The sequence below is a fragment of the Stylophora pistillata genome, chromosome 12, assembly GCF_964205215.1.
Source record: "Stylophora pistillata chromosome 12, jaStyPist1.2, whole genome shotgun sequence".
NCBI classification, from domain to species: Eukaryota; Metazoa; Cnidaria; class Anthozoa; order Scleractinia; family Pocilloporidae; genus Stylophora; species Stylophora pistillata.
In genome coordinates, this window is record NC_142530.1 from 14,507,223 (window position 1) to 14,528,993 (window position 21,771).

General features: G+C 38.3%; 2 protein-coding genes across 6 annotated transcripts in view; both read right to left on the bottom strand.

The window, feature by feature from the left end:
* LOC111330828 (telomere-associated protein RIF1) overlaps positions 1–7,722 on the bottom strand; it is a 41,540-nt gene extending 33,818 nt beyond the window's left edge. The window contains exons 1-8 of one of the 3 annotated variants that reach the window (XM_022935789.2): positions 7,594–7,722; positions 7,253–7,402; positions 6,753–6,828; positions 6,269–6,354; positions 5,818–5,855; positions 5,088–5,191; positions 4,876–4,967; positions 2,605–2,698 (exon numbers count right to left, since the gene is read on the bottom strand). In XM_022935789.2, coding sequence (XP_022791524.2) covers positions 2,605–2,698; positions 4,876–4,967; positions 5,088–5,191; positions 5,818–5,855; positions 6,269–6,354; positions 6,753–6,828; positions 7,253–7,359 — 597 coding nt within the window. In that variant the 5' untranslated portion in view covers positions 7,360–7,402; positions 7,594–7,722. The remainder of the gene's footprint in view (positions 1–2,604; positions 2,699–4,875; positions 4,968–5,087; positions 5,192–5,817; positions 5,856–6,268; positions 6,355–6,752; positions 6,829–7,252; positions 7,403–7,593) is intronic. The other 2 variants (XM_022935786.2, XM_022935787.2) reach the window with 2 other exon arrangements.
* Positions 7,723–12,042: 4,320 nt separating this feature from the next.
* On the bottom strand, positions 12,043–20,149 carry LOC111330824 (uncharacterized). Of its 3 annotated transcripts, none has more exons than XM_022935782.2 (4): positions 20,008–20,149; positions 19,463–19,553; positions 16,663–17,427; positions 12,043–15,526 (listed from the first exon to the last, which is right to left on the bottom strand). In XM_022935782.2, exons 3-4 carry the CDS (start codon positions 17,329–17,331, stop codon positions 15,077–15,079), a joined length of 1,119 nt encoding a protein of 372 aa, XP_022791517.1. In that variant the 5' UTR covers positions 17,332–17,427; positions 19,463–19,553; positions 20,008–20,149; the 3' UTR covers positions 12,043–15,076. The 3 variants fall into 3 exon arrangements, with proteins under 3 accessions (XP_022791517.1, XP_022791515.1, XP_022791516.1); XM_022935780.2 differs by having other exon boundaries at positions 19,400–19,553; XM_022935781.2 differs by lacking the exon at positions 20,008–20,149 and adding an exon at positions 19,790–19,894 and having other exon boundaries at positions 19,400–19,553.
* Between the last annotated feature and the right edge of the window lie 1,622 nt (positions 20,150–21,771).

The following is a 21,771-nucleotide window of genomic DNA, read 5'->3' on the forward strand; positions in this document are numbered from 1 at the left end:
ATTTGTCACATGAAACCCATTTTTCTTTTCTCAAAACATGGAAATTTAGAGCAAGATCGAGTTTAACCCATTGACACTTATGTGTAACATGATCTAAGACGTACCTACGAAAAGTCAAAATTTTGGAGAAACCAAGAAAGTAAACACAATGCGCAGTAAATTTTTAAAATCATCTTTTCCAAAAAACAAGCTCCAGTGAAAGAAGACTAATTAAAGAACTTATTTTTGTCAAAAAAAGCGATAGGTGCATGTTTCGTTTTCTCTCAAAAATCAAGATAAAAGATAAAACTCGCTAAATATTTTTGCATGTGTGCAAATGAGCCTGTGGATCATATTTCAAACGGGAATATGCAAATTTGTCCGTGAGTGAAATGTCAAGTTCCATGGAATCAATTAATAAGGAAGCAATACTAAAATGGCCAAGAAATACTTTGGGACGACAGATTTATTCAAAACAGTTTTTTGATTTTCTGTTATAAGCAACAAACGTATGAATTTCTTACGTGTAAAAAGCCCACGCAGTAAAATTCATCATGCTTAGATCCTTGTTTACTTGCCTTCATGGCAAGAAATTGCGCAGCGTTACGTTGAAAATTCTGAAAAACTTTGATTTGACGCAAAATTCTCTATTAAACAATACTTTCTGAACACATTGTTGCTCGAACATAATATTTAATGGGCCATCGAATCGTCAAACTGTCGCTAGGCCCTGCTAGAAGTCCGTACAGTGAAAGCATTTGTCTTGGGAAGAACTTTTTACATAAGCCGTCTTTTTGCTTGAAGTCAGCGTGCAGTGAAAGCATTTGGCTAGGAAGAACTTTTTACATAGGCTGTCTTTTTGCTTGAAGTCAGCGTATGGCGAAAGCATTTGTGCTAGGAAGAACTTTTTACATAAGCCGTATTTTTTGCTACCATTCTTTCAATGTGCGGAGCAACTTCTAAAACTAAAGGCTTTCTTGCTTAACCTCTTCGGTTGCCTAACAACTCTTTCCGTGCTACTGTGCCATATCGCACGACTTTAACACGCTACAAAGCGTGTCATTTAACATGCTGTTGAAAATAAAAGATTGAGCGTGTTAAGACATGAAAAACAAAAGCTACTGTGACACTCTCTGTTTCCTTGTTAATAAATGCGCATATGCGTGTCACATATCACGCTTAGCGTGGAGTGTCATCGCACGCGTGCCCGTGTTATCACCATTATGCTGGAAATCCTGTGGAGGGTCACAATTGGTTTTAATACTCAATTACAAAACTACTAACAGTAACCAATGGAATTTACCCCTTGTAGTACAATGTACCTCTTCTTACCACCTAAAATTGCTTGGAATTCTTCAAAGCTTAAGTGGTATAGGAATTGCTGATTTGTTTGAAAATCTCTTTTATCTATCATGCTTGAAATAAGGGAGAGACTGTGCATGGTGCTTTACAAAGCAATGGCAAACATAATTATTTGAAAGGGGTAACAAATATTGCTATGTACAATGTAACAACTAGATATTAAAAAAAAAAACATTGGATAATTATGGGAGAACATTGGGACGGTACAAAACGTGGACCCCCCTTCTGGACTCCCTAACTAGATTAACAAAGGAAGAAAACAAATACCTGGTGCGACTTTGGAGGTCATCATTAAATTAGCATTTCATGCCACAACCATTTGCTTTAATCTTCAAAAAGTGCTACTAGAAATGTTAATTCTCCCATGTGCTATCGTGCGTGCCATTTTTTTAATAAGTTAGAGTGGGGAACTCGGCACAAGGCTACAAAACTTCTGGTGTTTCCTCTGATCGGCCGCTCCGATCAGATTTTTCCGCCATTTTTTATTGCATCACCTCATGTCCTTGACTACCACCGCTGACCAAAAAAATTGTGCTCATCCATACACAGAGCTCTATGGTGGAATGTTGAAGGTAGGTGTGTGATTTTTTCACATTTTGTATGCAATCTCGACATTCCTGAAGCCATCGATAAACAATCACAGCATTTTCTTGCCAAACAATCACACACCCTACATGTACCTTCAACATTCTACCATAGAGCTCCGTGTATGGTGACCACAATTTTTTTTGGTCAGCGGCGGTAGCCAAGGACACGAAATGATGCAATCAAAATGGCAGAATAATCTGGTCAGTCGTTCGGAGGAAAAGACCGGAAGTTTTGTAGCCTTGTGCTGAGGTCCCCACTCTAACTTAGAAACAAAATGGATTCCACGATAGCACACGGGAGAATTAACATTTCTAGTAGCACTTTTTGAAGATTCAGGCAAAAAAATTAATGTTTGTAGCATGAAATGCCACTTTGATGACGACCTCCTAAGTCACACCAGGTATTTATTGTTTTCATCCTTTCTTAATCTAGTTAGGGGGTCCAAAAGGGGGGGTCCACGTTTTGTACTGTCCCAAGAACATTACATGTAGTTTGCCAATGGTTAACTGACACTTGTCAAACCATTGAGCAACAAATCACCAATACATTGACTACTATCAGACGTTTAATCAACCACAGCTGCATGAACCTACAGATAACCTGTTCCAAAAATTGACATGCAATGAACCTAAAACTTATTATATTTGCTTAAACTTTATAAGTTTGCTACTGCACCTTGATAGCTGAGCTAACAAGCAGAGGAAACACCAGCTTTGCCCAAGTGTCAACTGTCTTGATCATTTCATTCTTTGGAAGCTGTTGTAGAAGCCTACATTAAAGCGATACTCAGGGTTAGGGAAAGAATCATTGGAAGTGCTCCTGAGGTTCAACTCTCTTTCATTCATCCCTTTTTAAATTATAGTTTCTTTTTTTTACTTGTTATACTGGCATAATTTAAGGGATACAATATTTGTTTATCTAGATGTGCCTCTCTCCTCTCCTCTCCTTCCTATGTACAATGTGACTTAAATTAATTGGTGTAATTTTGTATTGTAATTTTTCTTTCCTTGAAAGTATTTTATCTTTTACTTTATGTTTCACCTTGTATGTAATATTATTTCTGCTAAGGTTTGGAGAAATAAATAAATGAAAAAAATTAAATGAATGATTCATCCCATTCAGTGACCTCAAACAGGCTTCAACCATGACCTCTCAACCCTGAAATCAGTGTTCTAGTCATTAACCCACTAACTCCCCAGAGCAATCAAGACAGAATTTCTCCTTACAATATCAATCCAAAATCAAGCAGACAAATGATGAAAATAGAGAAAAATATCAACTAAGGATTATACGTTGATCCAATACTAATTTCTCCAAAGTAACATCATAAGTATTATATAGCAGACAGTAAGGAGAATCACTAATGAGATCTTGGGAGTGAAAGGGTTACCATAATTTCCGGCTGTTTACCTGTGGGTAATCTGTTGATTTTTCCTTAAACACGTGCCACTGTGGGTAATAGGGAGGTACGGGTTATGTGACAATTTTGAAATCTACTGGCAGTTGAATTGAAAAAAATTCTCACCTACCTGCATTTCCACTTCTCAGATGAATTTTATTGTATTGAGAGTGCCACAAAGTGGCAAGAAAACATGATACCGACTCTAGTTTATTTCACGCACAATTAGTTGCGTGACGAACAAATTACTATCGGCACGCGTGTAAACAAAACCTTGATGGTGACAAAAATAAACTGAGGATAACCAGCCCATCAGTAACAAATTTCCAGTGAACACTAGCTTCAGCTGAAGAGAATTTTCCCGTTTAAGGTGTAGGGTCTTAGCATGCAGAATGTTTTTTTTTGTTTTTCATTTTTCTCATTCAATCAATTATTAGGGTGTCCTTTTGTGTTGTCGCTGTTTCTCGTCGTTTGTTAGTATTTTTTTTCGCTGGTTAGTTAGCTTCTGATGTTTCTACGTCACGTGTCTTCAATAATTAGTTTCTTTCGTAATATAGGTGCTAATTGCACTTTAAGTCAGCTAGTCGTTTTCGCATATATAAATTAGTTTTTCTCAAGTTCAGAGTTTAGTCTTTTGTTAGTCATACAGTAGTTCGCTTTGAGCAGGTACTCCAGTTTATCTTATTTTCGCCTTTTGGCAGTTTATATTCGTCCAGCAGTTTCATAGAAATCGTAACAATGTAAGTATTGTCATTTCAAGTTTGTTCAGTTCGTTCAGTGTATTTCTTTCTTGTCACTTTTATTGGTCAATTGTTGTAATTTTGTATTCATTTAGTGTTTTAAGTTTCAACCCACACACCATCAACATCATTCGTACCGAATAAATACGTCTTTATCATTGTGGTGTTGTGAGGTTACGATTACTGCAGTTACATAAGGGACTTGTTAGGCCCAGTGGAACCAGAGATATAAATTTTTTTGAGAAATCAACATGGCACTGAACGATTGTTCGCACAAAATGTGGCCACGAATTCGCATTCTGTCAAGTATGCAACGTTGTGAATTCTAGAGCACATTTGTACAAATTTCCTTTGTTTTTAAGGTGTGGGTTATCCATCAGTGCAGATAATCTGTTGACCTTTTTTTCGCTGCATGCAAATAATCGGCCGGTGCGGGTAATCAGCTGTGCGGGTAAACGGCCGAAAATTACACTTGTAAAGAATTTGCTAATAAAAAGATATTGCGAGAGAAGGACAGAACTGTATTTTGTACATGAGGGAGAAACCAGAGACCATGAGGTTTTTTAAGGAGTGTGTTTAATTCACCAAACTAGAGAGTGACCCTCTGTGTTTAGTGTATTGCCTCTACGCTACGATTTGTGGATTAGTGTTAAAAATAGTCCAGTGTTGGCTGCAAGATATTTTTTAAAAATTAATACTTAATCAAAATGGGATCAGCAACTAGTTTGACTGTGTCAAAAACTCTGATCTGTGACTGACTTTTTCAGCAGTCGTCAGCTTACAAAAATTATATGTAATACATTGTACCTGTCAATCACGCAAAGAGCTTCATGATCCACAGTCACAGATTGGAGATCCTTTGTGATGACTGATTCCAAGGTAATAAGAATGGATTCCAACTAAAGAGAAAACAAACGGCCCAGCTAATTGGTAATGTTTCCATTCAGTGTAAGTCATACAAGAAATCTTAAGGGGTTAACATCTTATCTAAAAGGTGTGACATTCAATAATACTGATACCTTAGTGTTTATTATCGCACTATCCAAATTCTGTTTTGCAAGGCACCATAATGCTCGAGTACAAATTCCTTTGTCTTCAGACTCCTTTATTTGTGACAGAAGACCTGCAAGAGATTGATAGGATTAGTGCTGAGATAATGATAACACCAAATTTAGTCAAGGAAATTGAAGCTGAAGCAATTTTAGCGAGGATAGAAGCTATTCAGTGTCACAATTTCACTTGACAAAAAACCTACAATAGGTTGTTTACAATAAATGTTGAAATTCTTATAAAAACAAACTCAATTAAGTAAATACACACCAACTCAATTGGGGGTAACTGGGTCTTTATTGCCTAAGACCATATGCGATGCTCCCCATGATAGGGAGGTAAATAGAAGGAAAAAAGAAAATTTTACAGATTGCACTAAGTACAAACAACGTTAATCGCTCGCTGATTGCCAAGAGAATGCTGACAAATATGCCAACTGTTCACTTATACCCGCCGGGCGTGGCATAGAATTTCTGCTGCGGTATTTAATTGTGATAAAAAAGTCTATCACCCACGCAATTGAGGTTTAAGGTAATCTTAACAAGGTTATAACCCAATAATACAGCAGTTGCCACTATCATACGAGGATTTAGTTAGAGCACACTGCCATTGTGCTTTCACTCATTTTCCTATCCTTTACATCTGTTTTATAATATCATTAGCACAGTTGATCAAGGAGGCACTTAGTGCAAAACTTACCTTGAATGAGAACTTGACCATCTGACAGGCAAATTGAACTGTAAAAAGACATTTAAGTTATTTCTGAATTGCTGCAATCATCAAAGACCTTACTTTAACCAATTGAGTGAACAAATATTCAAAATGACATGATAAGAACCAGTAAAATTCATGACTTCTGGGTCCAGTTAAAATGCATAACATAGAAGTCTCTGAGACTCATTGCAAAGGCTGGAGAGATTTTAACATTGCATGTCAAGTTTAAGAGTCCCATGATAATTCAATGTACCATTTGCCATCTTAAAGTGTCCTAGCCACATCTTAAGTCCTTGACAGAGGTAGTGCACAATGTATAAAGTGGAAACCTACAGCTGTAGAGAGAAACTGCTAAAGTTTGCCAGTTGTTTGTTCTAAGATGTAACCCTATACTCTTATAAGTAAAACTGGTAACTAAAAAGATAACTACTTTTACCTGGCTATTTGCTCTTGATAGAGACAGTGACCCAGTGCTTGAAGTGATGCTTGACACAGATCTGACTTATCAGACTGAATATCTCTCTGTAGAAAATAAGCAACAGAAATTGTCACAATAAACAAATTGTTATATTAACACATAAGAATTAGCATGTCATGCATAATGACTGTTTCATTCATAATGTTTTTTCACAAGCTTTAATGTCCAAGCTACTGGGTCATCAAAATAGTGCAGTAAAATCGAGATGCTCACAAAACAACATTGCCAAAGCAGGTCTGTGAATGTAGCTCTATGATTGAAAAAGGCCCAGACTTTTAGATTGCTTTACAAATGTACACGAGGAGAAACTGATTATCCATTCTTATCAGCAGCATACAGTGCAAGTTATTTGTTAATGCTTCTCCTTCAATTCCTTTTCTAACATTAGGAAAAGAAACACTGTATAAAGTGGTCAACAACAACCAATGCAACCTCAACTTACCCGAAAGATCACGATAACTCTTTCAATAAGATTAAGCAGCTCCCTGACAAATACATCTTCCTCCTCTCTTAAGCGCCTGGAAGGAAATTTCATCACAGACAAATGACAGCTTGAAGCAAAATCTAGAAATACACTCCTGTTTGAATCGTGCTGCCTTGTAGCTGGATATACATGAATTGAAGCGAACTGGATTCTCGCGTGATACACTAGAATCATTATAGACATCACCTTTGTTTCCTCTCATAAACTGTTTGCTAATCATTGATTGTGGGCAAAAAAAATTTCGAACAGAGGGTGGTGAACCAGTATCCTCGAGACTGACTATTCACAATAAACATGGAAAGTGTCAAGCTTCAAACGTCAACATACTTTCTTTCTTACTTGATATTGATAGCATGGAGAGGGTGATCGCCAATCATAAACCCACTTCTACCAGCTAATACCAAAATTTGAATTTAACACGTAAACCTACTTCAAACCAGTTTTCGTTCGCGACTTACTCTGTCATTCTAAGGTAAGCATCGACTTGATCATCACTCGCCGCCATGTTGTCTTCGAGAATGAGAAGAGGTTCGAAAAGCCCTTCGCATTCTGGTATAGTTACCATTTTTCCCTCTCAGGTGTTATTTCAAAGATCAAATCTCTAAGTCCTGCAGCAAAAGCAATTATACAATTAAGAGGAGCCAGGCTCGATCGCAAACCTACTCAAGTTGAGATCATTAGTGGTTTTGCATGCGTCCATGTTCGACGCGTGTATTCCAACGACCTCAGCCTCCTCAGCTCATTTGCGATTACACGAAAGTCTCATGCCAACATGAAATTCAAGTGTTGATCTCCGTACCTTATCAATGACTTTACCTAATAAGATTTCACTCATAGAAAAAAGTCATCAAAGGCTTCTAGTAGCTCGTTATCTATGGATCACAAGTATCAGATAGGTTCTGCCGCGAAGGTTTCTCTGCAAATCGCGCCAAAGTTATGATGCGACCCTCTGATTGGCTCCTAGTTCTTACCCAGAGCTTCTCGGTACGGCCCATTGCTCAGAGTCCTGGACCCCACATGAAACCACGGTTCCGGCACTGCGGTCGTTATGGGTACCTTCATATTTTAAGGGCCAGTTTGTATAACATTGATCACAGAAGCCACTTGGTTACTGGGGTAAAATAAAAAAACTATCACTTTTTTTGACAGAGGTCAAAGCAGAAGGGTAAATCAATTACATACGCGTAATAAATACGCTTTCTGTTCCCGCCTTTTCCTTTTCTCTGCTTTTTCTAATTTTTCTTCGACTTCTTCCGTAAATACGTTCTGTAGGAAAGTGGTTGTTTCATATAATTTGCTTAGCGCGGGAATTAAATCGGCACCAGCCAAAATTGATCCCTTTGCGCATTCCCGACGTTTGACAGAGTTGTTAATCTAATGGACTTACCCCATTAACTGTTACAACTAATTCCCCCCTCAACGGACATCATTTCTCATTACTGGACATTTCACCCTCTCACTGGACATCAATCGCCGTCATTAAGCATCATTAGACATTATCATTATCCTCCATCATTAGCCAACATTTTCCAGGGTCACGAGGTATCATTGGCCATGACCAAACATCAGCCAATGTCATTAGTCATCCTTCATCATTAGGTATATAATTATATCATTCTCAGCATGCTCTCATTAGACATTCGCTAACACTAATCAAGCAATATTCACTGTCACTGGACACGTTTCCGCGTTGTTCCTCTTTCACTCATGCCCATTACGCTTAGGTGTTATGTAGGGCAATTATTCTGGCAAGTAAAAAACCTACCTCAAGGATACAGGAACAAGTAAATCAACATCTGCGCGAACCGGACTTTGATAGTCCATGCCAAGGTTCTCATTGTTTGCTTTCTGCCAATCTACTAATTGTATCTTTAAATGTAATTAACAATTATTCCACGAGCGCGCGTTGGATATGAGATGATAGATAGCCAACGAGGCGCGTAGCGCCGAGTTGGCTATAATCATCTCATATCCAACAAGCGCGAGTGGAATAATTGTTTTATTAAAAACGTTGAATTAAATTATTAAATTTTATTAAATTTTTAGCTCCCTTTTAATTTTAAGCTGACACGTACGCTTACCATATTTGTAGATTATGGTATATTGGCTGATATACCATAATGGCTAGGCCAATAAAAAGTCTTGAATTGCGTTATCCAATGATCTAGTTTTTAATAATAACGGTTATACCGAGTTTCGCCCATAACAAGTTTTGCCTACATCGTTTCGCCCAGAACGAGAATGGTTTCGCCCAGAAGTAAAAGGGATCGAATCTAGTCGGGTAATTTGTATAGGTAATCGCATGGGGCCGAGTAAAATCACGCGTGTTTTACGAGGAACCATGTGATTACTTGTTTATAATATAAGGGGCAAAATGTTTTTTTACTGATCTCGCGCAAAACGGGACGCCATTGTTACAAAACAAACAGAAATTTCTTTACCTTGGCAGCCGTTGCTAAGCGATTTTCAGCCAATCATTTTCAAGTAATTTTGCCCGGGGCAATTACAAAAATTAAGAAAAACTGCCCTCTGTCTTGACCAATCGCAATTTAGTAATTTTGCCCCTTATATGATAAGGTTATAAATTGACCACCGTAACGCTCGAAACGTCAGCTTTGTAACTCGTTACGGTGGCCAATTTACAATTTCAACTTATGAAGGTGTAGTCTGATCGTCCGGGTGAGTGTAGTCCTGAGAAGGACTGTTGTCGGTGGTAGTGACTGACGTTTCGACAACCTGTGCGGAAGTCATCATCAGAGTCAAGTGAATGATTGTTGTCAGTAGAATGTTCTTATTCCAGTTCATGTTCTTATTCCAACAGGTTGTCAAAACAATTGCGCGTGGAACATAGAAAATAGTTTCGTCCATAAGTAGGCCTAGAGTGTAACTCGAAAAACTTACGTACGTATGTTTTTCGTACACGTCTCACGTACGTAAGCTCAACCCAAACGTTGAGCTTACGTACGTGAGGCGTGAGTAGTCCAGTGGTCAGTGCGCTGGACTCTGGGTTAAACGGCCCGGGTTCAAGTCCTGGCTGGGGCTTAACGTTGTGTCCTTAAGCAAGACACTTCACTCACATTGTTTCGTCTTCTCGGATAGGACGTAAAGCCGGAGGTCCCGTCTCTTAAAGGGTAAGGGGTAAAAGACGTTAATTTCCCACACACGAAATTACTGTGTGCTGGATGTCCTCCCCTGGGGTGGGTTGGGTGGGAAAACAGCAGGTCCACATCAGCTTATACAGTTGCCAATAAATCCAACCTGCTTGAACAAATAAACATGATGATGATGATGAAACATGCGTAAGCCCAGAACGAACGTTGAATGCCTTGAATAACGTGACTTTTCCTGACGCCATAAAAATGCTGAAGCGAACAAGTTGTCTTTTTTACTGAGAATCAAGCAGGGACTGGGAGAGGTAATTCAAGCACGAAATACAAAAGAGCCGTTTAAAAATCTTTATCGAAAGAGTATGAATATGATTTTGGTTTTATCTGCAGCACTTACTCTCTCGAGAAGGTCGCGTTTCAGTGTTTCGTGTTGAAGCAAATTGATCGCTGTTGAAAGCGTTAATTTTTCTGACTCCGGCAAAGCGTGCGGTTGAAAGTTCTAAGAACCTTTAAGGAACATTCTAAGTGTCAAAGAACCTTCTAGTTCCCAAACTAGAAGGTTCGTTGACACGTTAATAAAGTTTCCATCTATCTATCTTATTAAAAGAAAGTTTCTGTCTTGCAAAAATCTCACCCTTGCACTTGAAAAGAAAACTGAACTTTACTCGGAAAGGTGCGAAGTTGGCACAAATTATTGTTTCTAAAGTGAAGTCAAATGTAATTTAAATACGAATAGCAGCAATGCATAATTACAATGTGTTCCGACAATCAAATAAGTTTGAGTCTATTTCAGTGGAAAGAAAGTTTGCTCTGGTTTGGTTATATTCCCCGATAATCGAGGCAAAGTAAGCTCACCGTCTTTTCTTCAGTAGAGGCCGCCTTTGAATAGAAGCTGCAGAAATTTCATGAAAAGAAAAAAGAGAAGCCGCCCTTGAATAGGTGGTTTGCACGTTACGTCATGGCCGCCATGTTCGTGGACGTAAACAATGGGTATTTCTTTAGCTTCTTTTGATCGTCCAGCAGCATTTGTTCCTTTCACCATTGTTACCCGTATCTCTAGAGATTGGTTGCAAACCACCTATAGAAGCCGCAATATAAAGGAGATAAAATTATCTAATAGCGCTCAACTTAAATTTTAAGTCGTTGTTCTTCCTTTTCTCTGCCATGACTTTCAAAATCCTGATTTTTGAGTGAGATTTCTGGTTTCCTCGGGCTTGATTTTTCATTTTTAAAGGTGTTTTCTATTCTAATTGTTGCATTCCGATTGCTATTTCCGATAGACGTCACGATAGACACAATTGACCACTTCACACATGAATATGGCTATCAAAATATAGATGCCGCCCTTGAATAGAAGCCGCATTACTTTCCTTTTGAAAAAAAAAAAAAAAATAGAAACCACGGCTTCTATTCAAGAAAAGACGGTTTGTATTTCTTACGACTCTCGACCTTTCTTGTCAGAAATAATTCTAGTCGGATTTGAGATTCTTATTCTGTGTACCCAGTTCTTTCAATTATGAATAAAGGCTCAAAGTTTCTAAAGAAACTCGCCATTCGCTCTGACGAAGGTTTAAAAGTCAAAGGTTTAAAAGTTTCTAAAAAAACTCCACTCGCTGACGAAGGGCTAACGCTCGAAACGTCAGCTTTTTTACTCGTTACGGTGGCCAATTTAGAACCTCAACTTATAGTTGATATAACCAAATAATCTTTCAGTTATGGTCTGGGTCTAGGTCTGGGCGAAACGCGTTTGGGTTTGGGCGAAACTCGTTATGGGCGAAACCCGCGGCTTCCGTAATAATACAGTACACAACGTGAGAGCCAGTTCTAATTCTGGGCTCAAGGCTGCGTGACCTTCCGACGGTGCATGGAGCTGAAAGTTTTACGCGAACTCAGTGACCGCTATTTTGGCGTTAGCCATGAATTCACTGCGAGACTAATGATTCTTCCGATTTGATCAGGACACGCGATCAAACCCATGAATGCTTCTGGCCGTGTTCACCGTATTTCTGAGTTTCGCAGTAAAAATGACGAAGGTTTACTTACACACACGCATACAATAATCTAAACGATTGGGAAGAATGGGGAACTGATTAATAAAAGACCCCATCTTTACAGTAATAATCAAACAGCAAGTCATGTCATAACCTTAACATATATAATATGCAATTTATTTCAACTCCTCAACTCCTAAATAAACGCCACAAACCCTAGGTTGAGAGTTACAGTCACTTACAAAATCTTCGTAAAGATTGATGGAAACACTACACTAATTGTTTGCGACCACCAAGAGTGGACAACATAGAGGAAAAAGTAGTTTTACAGCGCTTTCAATAAGAATTTAAATAGGTGGCTACCTCAGTACAGCACCCGCCGGAGAGCGACTTGCGTGCGACCTGAGCGTATAATGTGACCGCGACTTGAGCGCGGTGAAATATACCCGGCGAATCGCAACAGAATACCCGCCGGAGCTCCAGCAGGTGCCGGGTCTTACTGAAAGCAATGAAAGGTTTAACTGAAACCAGAAATGGAAGTTATTATAACCTTAACCGTAGTTAAGGATAACCATAGCGAACAAAAATTAGAAAGGAGGAACCAGTTAAACTTGCTCCTTTCTGTAGACGCAGACCACAGTGAGTCTACCCTTTCGCTACGGTAGAGTCCGTATCTTTTCTTTTCCGATAGTCCATAAACGTTTGTTTAGTTATTAAAACTAATTCGAGTTGTTTTTTTAAGCAAGAACAAGTCTTAAGAAAAATAAAGACATTATAATTACTGATTGGCAAAATAAGCATGTTCTCTCGATTTGTTTGACAAAACCAAATATTTAAGTGGTCAATATTCTATATGTATTCTATATTTTGCTACATGAAATTCTAATACCCTACGTCAACGTAGCTTGCAGCAATAATAGTTTGGATTAGTATATACAAAAACAGAGGATATCGTTTAAGGTTCGCTCTGATTGGCTACTCTAACTCGGAGTATCCTTTCCTATTCATCTCCGAGTAACTCTCGGGGGGATTTGCGTCTCAAAACGTCGCAATCATTACAGGAATAAATGAGTTAAAATCATATGTTTGTGCTATATTGTCTCACTGTTTTGGTATACACTAAAACAACTACTCACCTCAGTGTCGATGGCTAGCAGTGGATATCCACAACTAGCTGTACCTTCACTTGGGTAAATAGTTGTCAAATATGCTTGAGGTACTGGTTGGCTTGCGCTAAAGGCGCGCATGTTGAATACACCCTACCAATTACAGTTACATGAGGGAATGTAAAAAGATTACACTGAGCAATATATCAACAACTTATTACTTGCAAGTTATAGCCAGCAAATTGATTTACGACATACTTTACAGTCTGATCAAACCATCTATCAATAAAAATTTGGGCAAATCTGCAAGTCACGGGCTCAAACAAATTGCATTATCATTCATGGCTGAAGAATCAATATTAGCTTAACTGTAAGTATATTTGTGCCATTATGTAACCCGAGCGATATTTTAATACATATAACACTTTACACCACAAAATTAACTTCATTCGAGACTACGTGTACATTCCCTTCCTATCGTCAGATTGTAGTGTTTCGGACCCATACGGTGAGAAGTGGAGGAGGGGGCAACTCCAAAACAGGGGAATATCAGAGGAGAAAATACGGTGAGAAGTGGAGGAGGGGACAACTCCAAAACAGGGGAATATCAGAGGAGAAAATAAAGAAAGTATATGCGGCTTCACACTTTGTCATGAAATAACCGTTGAACTCCCAAGATCTGATTAATAATTCTCCCTTCTAGTTGTCACACATTTCCTTGTAAATGAGATAAGAGAGTTTAGTTTTAGATCAAAATAACGTTTCTTATCTGATAAGTTTCAGTATATTGATCACCAGCTTACTAGATAAACTATGGATATGATAGGGAAAAGTTGTACATGTTAATCACTTTTGGGTGTCAATGGGTTAAAGCCATAATTGGTCGTAATTCTCTCTCACACAAACAACACAAGTGAATTGTGCCTTTTCGTGCATGCTACCTCAGATGCCAAATAGCCTATCTGCCTCCAAGCAGCGAAAGAGCAACATAATGGCTTTCTGCCTTGCTCCTGATATCTTAGAGGTTAATAATACAATAAATGAGATAGCTGTGGTCAAAAAAAAAAAAAATAAATAACTATAAAATGGCAAAAAAGTTTAGTTCATTAATGGGATTGAGGGGGTGAAAACAATACTACATTTTGTGTCTGAAAGAAATCTAACAATATTCAAAAACAAAAAAGAAAACAATGGAATTGGCTTATTTCCTAGAACTTGCCTCAAGGAAAGCCCCTGACCTCCTTGCCTCACATTTCATTGAATGGTTTAAATATATAACTACCATTAATAATGTATTTTTTCACCGGGATGATACACCATATTTACACAAACAGGTTTATGGTTCCAGGTATAGATATACCATGCTTCCATCACCCATCTTTTTATTTTAAATTATTTTATGGCCATTTGTTTTGTCAGCTGGGTTAAAAAAGGGAAGTTTTTCATCTAACCTTTGCAATGTAATAGCTGTGCTTTCTTGCCAATTTATTTCTGACTGCCACCAATACACAGGCAGGAGACCAACTTCATGTATTTTGTTAATCAATATACCTACTAACTGCTAAGGCGTGATATTTTTTCTTAGAGGTAGGGATCATCTTTAAAGCTGTCAGGGTTGTTCCAAATTTACAAGGATGTTCAGGAGAGTTGTGACAACCTTACCTTCAGAGGTCTCCCTTCTAAAATGACTTTTTTCAGGGGGAGCAAAATCAATCACAAGTACTTCTCTCCTTTCTGAATGACTCAAACTTTTAAAATATACTTCACTTATTTGTAGGAATGAGTCGGACAAGGCTGCAAAAGCTCGTCTTTTTCCTTGGCAGGGGCGAGAAATTCATCAGCAGCCATACGATGGCATGAAATTGTATTTCTGATCTTAAAGCCAGAGAATCACATTTCAGGTGGAAGGGTTGGCAGGTAAACATTGAACACTGCACAAAATTTTGTGTAGAAGATGTTGCATGTGTAGTCAGATGGTGGACAGACAAAAGTATAAGTAAACAAAGAGGATACAGGTTGTAACCTGGGTTATCTTTGTTACTATATAACTGCTCTTTGAACTCCAATCTGTACAGCCATCACACCCATGCTTCAGAATCATTTCTAGAAGCACTGGCATTTGATGATGTCTGGCCTCTCTCAGTTTCCTCCTCAGCTGGGCTGTTTGAAGACTGCTGTGGACGTGCTCTCTGCAGTAATGGCACATTAACTCCTCGAACTCCACTGGTGTTTTCAGTTGTGTAGCATTCCACAACCACATTTTGATTCAGTGCTGCCCATCGTTTGGAATACTGTTTAAAATGCTTTAAACTATCAAAGTACAAGCCACCAACAGCTAAAGCAATGAATAAACCGTTCACCATGTAGGCAAACTTTACTTCCTCTGTTGTACGTTCAGCAATTGCAGATGGGGTAGTACTGACACGAGACCAAATGATCCATGTGACAGAAGTCAAAAGCATTGTTGCAAATGCAATGAAAAGTCCTATGTGTAGCCATCCCTTTGTACTCACTTCAGGAAAAGACCACTGCAGAAACAGGAGTAAAAAAAGATTAATTATTCCAAAAAAATCCTCTTCAATTTTCAAATGACTCGAAGATTGCTATAAGCCATCAGTATTTTAAATTCCCTTGCAATCCATGACTTATGGTTACCATAATGAGTAAAAGCGTGAGATTATAACCTTTTATCGCCTTTGAGTGACAAGCATCTAAGTTCCCCTTACAGTGTTACCCCTGAATCATGCTTTCAGGTCACATGAATAGAGGAGACGATCATCAGCTATAGAAGCTCTTGATTGTTAAACAAATTCTCCTTGTCAGCTCCTTAGGAAATGTCTCGAGAACAGTAAGGGGAATATGAATACTGATGAAGGGTGTAAAGGGTTAGAGCAGAATTCCAAACAACACCCTGTAGATTAGAAATTTTACAACTAGCATAATTGGCCTGCAGGGATCATGCTACTATATTTGATAGGATCTTCACTAAATAAATTGAAGGCTTAGTTGTAAATTTAGAAGGATATTTTTTCATCAAGTCATGAGTGTGGGACAAAGAAAAAAATTCTAAGTCCCCGGGCATGAGGAATCAAGCCTCAGACCTTCGGATTCCTTGCCCTGATGCTCTCCCAATGTCATGTTTTGTAAAGAATAAGAAAGATGGTAAGTTTTGAGCTCTGCAAATACAGAAGGATGTTTTTTCATCTAGTCACAACTGTGGGACAAAGAAAAAATTCTGAACTTTTTCTTTGTCTCACGCTCAAATATTTCTTTACTGAGCTCAAAACTTACCATCTTCCTTATTCTTTAGTAATGTTAACTGTTGGTCAGTCATTGTTGTTCTGCACTTCAAAAACTCGTTGGGGTGTTACCACAGTATGTCCTCAGGCTAACTACTACCCCTTACAAAACTAAGGTAGGGGATATCTGAGAACACTTGGTTTCAGCTTAATACTAACAATTTTTCATTTTCTCTGTTCATCTGGGGTGACAGCTGCGCTAAAACTACTAACATTTCAATGCAACTCCCTTTCACTCCCAATATTGCCATTAAAATTATCCTAACTGTACACAAAACAATCATGAGACTTATAAAGTTTGTTATGGGAATTTGGTGTGCAATCATATGGTTTAACAGTAACAAACAATGAAAAGTTTACTGTACCCTCCAAAAGCACTTCACGCTTTCCTTCCTTGTCTTGAATTTAAACTTGCATAACTCACAACTCTGATGTCCAGATTTTGAAACCCAGTTTAGTATACAACTCTGATGAGCATACTTTACAGTTCCAGTGCATTTACAAGGTCGTATGAGCTCTTCATCTTCACTGCCACCATGACAAATACGGCACATTAATCCAGAACTCTCCCTTAGATCTGTAACTTTGCTAAGTGATGAAGAAATGCTAGGATCTCTCACACTTTTCTTACAAGGCTTGGTTGTAACCCCAACACTTTCTATCACTGACACAGAATTACACTTTCGTACTGTTTCGAAGTTATGGTTTTTATCCCCTGGCAACAACTGAGATTCCTCATTTGCACTGTTTGAACAGAATGAATTCAACATTTGCAAGCTTTGTGACTTGAATTTCATTTCACCCATTCGATCATCACAGCTGCTCTCCTGGATCACTGGCCCCTGTTGTGAGCAGAAAAAGCAGAAATCTGCTGAACCTGTACCATTTTCTTTGTCCACCAAATAATGCGAAGGGCAGGTATAACTTGAAGCTTGCTCACAATGATTGCGAGAAGCATCCAATTCCTTTACTTCTGGTACTTCTGATACTTCACACTCTGAGTCTGCTGACAACAGTAGTGGCTCACTTGCCATGCCGAGCTTTTTGCTGTAAAAGGAATATGGCTGACTAACTTTACTGCCACTAGTGTTGTCCTTCTTGTTCAAAACTGGTAAACTTTTGGAGAACAACTAAAACCACAATTGAAACAAAATAATTCATAAGAAACCAAATAGATTTTGAAAACCACCAAATAAATAGGTATATGAAATAATGAAAGGGCAAGGTGCAATGAAGAGTAAAGTGAATCTTTCTCATGCAGAAAACAGTGACTCACGCACTGAAGACCTACATCTTTTGATTCTAATTGTCCATTTTACAGTTGTGTGTTTGATACCCTGACAAGGGACAGTTTCCTTTGCTGGTGTTCCAGACATCATGTATGTAAAAGGGAAAACCTTAAATCTCTGTTCTCATGTTGTGTGAAAGGTTTCAGGGAAATCTTGATGTTTTAACAAATTGAAGAAAAAAATTGTGGGTCATGTATATTTCATGTTTGGCCTTCTGTTAAATTCAGGTAGCACATAAAAATTTTGGCCTAAATCACACATCAGGTAGAAATTCCCTTCGCCACCCTCAAATAGACTTTGTTAACTCAATTCAGACTACTATGCTAAACCTCCCAACTCAAATATGATTTCCAATTAGGGGAAAACATGTCACATGCTATGGGTGACAGCCCATCAAATCCATAGCTAATATAACTGTCGACTTGCACGTGCTCAGCTTGTTTACCTTGAAACAGCAACAAATTGCATGGCCAACTGGCATTAAGGAAATAACATTTTTGAAGTCACAATGAACTTTCTAATCAATTGTTTCATTTTTGACTTGGGAGGTAGAGCAAAACACTTGATGACATGCCCTAGCTATGAGAGACAATGAGTTTTGTTTATCTGAGATGCTAAATGTTCCCCAAGGCAAAACCTAGGTGCTCATGGGGAGTCTGAGGGAAACAAAACTAATTGTTTCCCTTGTTAACACACAAGCTGGAATCTGATATGCATCATGGGGGGTATATTGTTGATGCAGCATTTGAACTGAGTCTAAATCAGGCTATGACTGCTGGTTTTGAGAACCATTTTTACAACCCTCTAGCATTCACATTGATAGAAATCACTGGCCCAGATGAATGTTTCCATACCAGCCCTGCCGGTTTTTAATTGAAAGTGCTTGTTAACTAAATTTGATTATTTTCACTTTCCTAATGTGGTCTGCAATTCCACTTGGTTTATATCATATGTGCTATGTGCATTACTAAGCCACTTAAAAACAAAAATTTCTCAAAGGTTATTAGTAAATGCAGACATATATTACACAGTTCTTAGTCAAATAATTAAGACTCATAGCCAAACGGACACCAAAAATTAAAAAATAAATGTGGTTTAAAACAAATATTATCATTTCCTGGAAGAAAATTATATAGATAGAATTAGTCACAATGTGTATATTTGACATATTCCTTTAAGTTTCTCCACAGATGTGAAAATAGTTCTGTATCCTTGATGAATAAATTTCAAGCGACTAGAGAGGGTGGAAATACAAAGATTAGACCCTCGGCCATTTGTATATAAATGTAACGCCATCTGCCATTATAGCTGATGTTCAGACTTTTAAGGAAAAAATCTACAGCTTCTGACAACTCTGAGTTAATTGTCAAAACATATATTTAGATGGTTCCTTTTTGCCCACCCTGCTTGGACTTTTTTTGATCTCATTCGAAAAGACCAGTTTCATAAACATCCGTTTGAACTCGGGGTGAAGGGACTTTTCCCTATACTCAGGAAGCGAAACTAATAATCATGTAGCGAGACAAAGTTTCTAGTCGCCAGATACAGATTCTTTACAGCAAAATATTTCCTTGAAATCTTAATGAATAGGGAAGGCGCATTGGAAGCTTATAAGCTCGACAAATGCAGCAAAATGAATCAGACATGTAACGAAAACTTGTGTTCGCATGACTGCGAACCAAATAAAATATAGAAACAGCAAATTGCTGCACAAGTAATTTTACAGAACGCATGTTTGATTCTGACTGATGTGCTCAGGCATACATCTATGGCATTTCCGCCATCTCAGTTAAAATAATCACTTCAAACTTACAGACATCGAATCCATTGTTGCCGATGGCAGCGTATAAATGTGAAAAAGCTTGTACCCAATTACCGTCAAATTCCACACAAAAGCGATCAGTACAGAGCAAGCAAGTCCTGCACTATTGTTGTGAAAATTTACTTCAAATGGTCTTTAGTATCCCCTACAAGAAAACAGAACGGAAATTTCAAGAGTGAAATGATGAATTATGGAGAAAGTTCGAAATTTGTGAGCGTTTACTCGCAGCTGCCAACGATTCGTATGTGCATTTAAGAGCATATTTCATTACAAACCCAACACAATGGTCGTTAAGTTCAGTGAGCAAACTCACTTAAACACCATTCTAAAGAAATGAGTCTAGCGAGATGTGATATGCACTTTTAAATCCCTGCTACTCACCATTTGTGTTAAACTTTAGGGCAAAAGCATACCTAGTAATTATGGCGGCTAAAAAGCGTACTTCTAGGTACAAAGACTGACATGGCGGTCAAATATTTTGAAAAGCACTGGCCTATCACGGGGTTCTCATGTGAAAGCGGTGGTTGGCAGAAATCACATGAAATTCCCGTGGATTTCGTTCTTTTAACAAGAAGAACCAAAGTTAAGTTGTACCTTACCCTTACTCCATTCGTTCAGTCTCAAAATCGCGAGCGAATCTCACATTCTCGGCTGTAATGTGATCATGCATTCGATAATGGCCCGAAACTGAGTACGTATCTTCGAAGAAGAAAAACAATCTCGCCCACTCAGTCGTTCCAACCCTCCCCTCCCCCACCGCTGGCGGTTTTCTTTTTCTTTTAATTTTTTATTCTTTTTTTTTTTTTTTTGCCATCCTGTATGTCACGCTAACTGCTAACTTAGACGGAGAGAGCTTCAAAGCATTCTCTCTCAAATGGTAGCATCCGGCACGTTTATGGCTGCTTGCAGCTGTAGAGGCTTCACAAAATCGTAAGAAAAAAGGAGAGCCCCTTCACATCTGCTCTCGTTTGGTGAAATATTTGTCGGACCGGAACAGCAAAGAGCAAGAGCGAAAACCTATCATCGACCACTGAAAGGAAAAGGATAAGCTATTTTGCCGATGAATTATTTTCAAACAAACCAGAAAGACTTGTTTGATTCTGGATGCAGCTGGCTCAAACAGATCAATTTTGATGGGGTACCTAATTTCTTTCAAGTGTCCTGTTCGTATATTTAAGCAAGAATATTATTTCCGAGTTAGAGCAATCATGGAGAACTTTTTCAAAATTAATGTCACAAGTGACAGATCAAACCTCTAAGGTCACAATGCTATTTGAATGCGGGTTGAAAAAAAATGTTTGTTATCTTGCGACTTCACTTTCGAAAATCGATAGGAAAAAATTTAAAAATAGCTGGTAGATTATTTCCTCATATCAACTATGGAAAACTTATAATTCCTTTTTCGGTTGCGTGTTTTCCATGTCTTACTGAGCATCTGCTGACATTTTCGCCATTAACTTTAAGCATTTTACTTGCGAAAATTTGCCATGTGACGCACAAAAGTACAAACAGCTCATTGTATTTTTCAAAAGGCGGGTGGACAGGAAGTTGGAGAGTGTAATATCATTGGTCAGTTGATTATTTCACAGAGGTAGGAAGATCGAAACAACTCCGACAGGTAAATTTTTTTAGATGACAGTTTGAAAATCAAATACCAGACTTATTACGTGTGTTAGTGAAACCTTTATTTAAGCGCGACGGGAATTTTAAAACGCTTAGAAGCTTGTGGGGTCGAGTGTCGTATAACTGGCTATTTTAGGAGTGAACCTGATAACATAGAAAGATAACAATAAGCTCAGACAAGAGAATATCAATAGTTTATACTTTCTTGGCTCAGACGATTACGGAAACGGTACAAATCCAAAAAAATTAAATATTACAGAGGATACAACCCCCCTGTAGGCCCTATATGTGCTCTGTATGGGCCGGCTAATGAGCCATGCGAAAAGCTTAATTTTTTTCCAAAAACGCCTCTCTCAACCCCCTTTTACCCCGCTAAATGACCAAGACAGAATTTCTCCTGATAATATCAATACAACATCAAGCAGAAAAGTGATGAGAATAAAGAAAAATTAGGGGATTATTAGAGGTAGACGGACCTCTGACGGTAACGATGAGAATGAAAGGTAAGGAGTGAAAGGGCCGACAGTTAGATGACAACGCAGTTCAATGAGGTTTTACGGGGTTTACTTCTTATTAAAAAAGAGTGCCACAGAAATCTGAAAAACAGGGCAAGGGTGTTATGCGCATCCCTCACAGAATCACTCTAATTTCCAACAATTTGCTGATATTGGCTTGATTGCTTTCAGTCCACCTTATCCATTACACAGCGTTTGGGCATGAATAGATTGTCGGCTGGTATA

Coding starts and splice junctions, on each gene's coding strand:
- LOC111330824 (XM_022935780.2), bottom strand. Junction 15,527..16,662: donor GCGTGAAGTGCTTTTGGAGG/GTACAGTAAACT, acceptor CTGTTTCTGCAG/TGGTCTTTTCCTGAAGTGAG.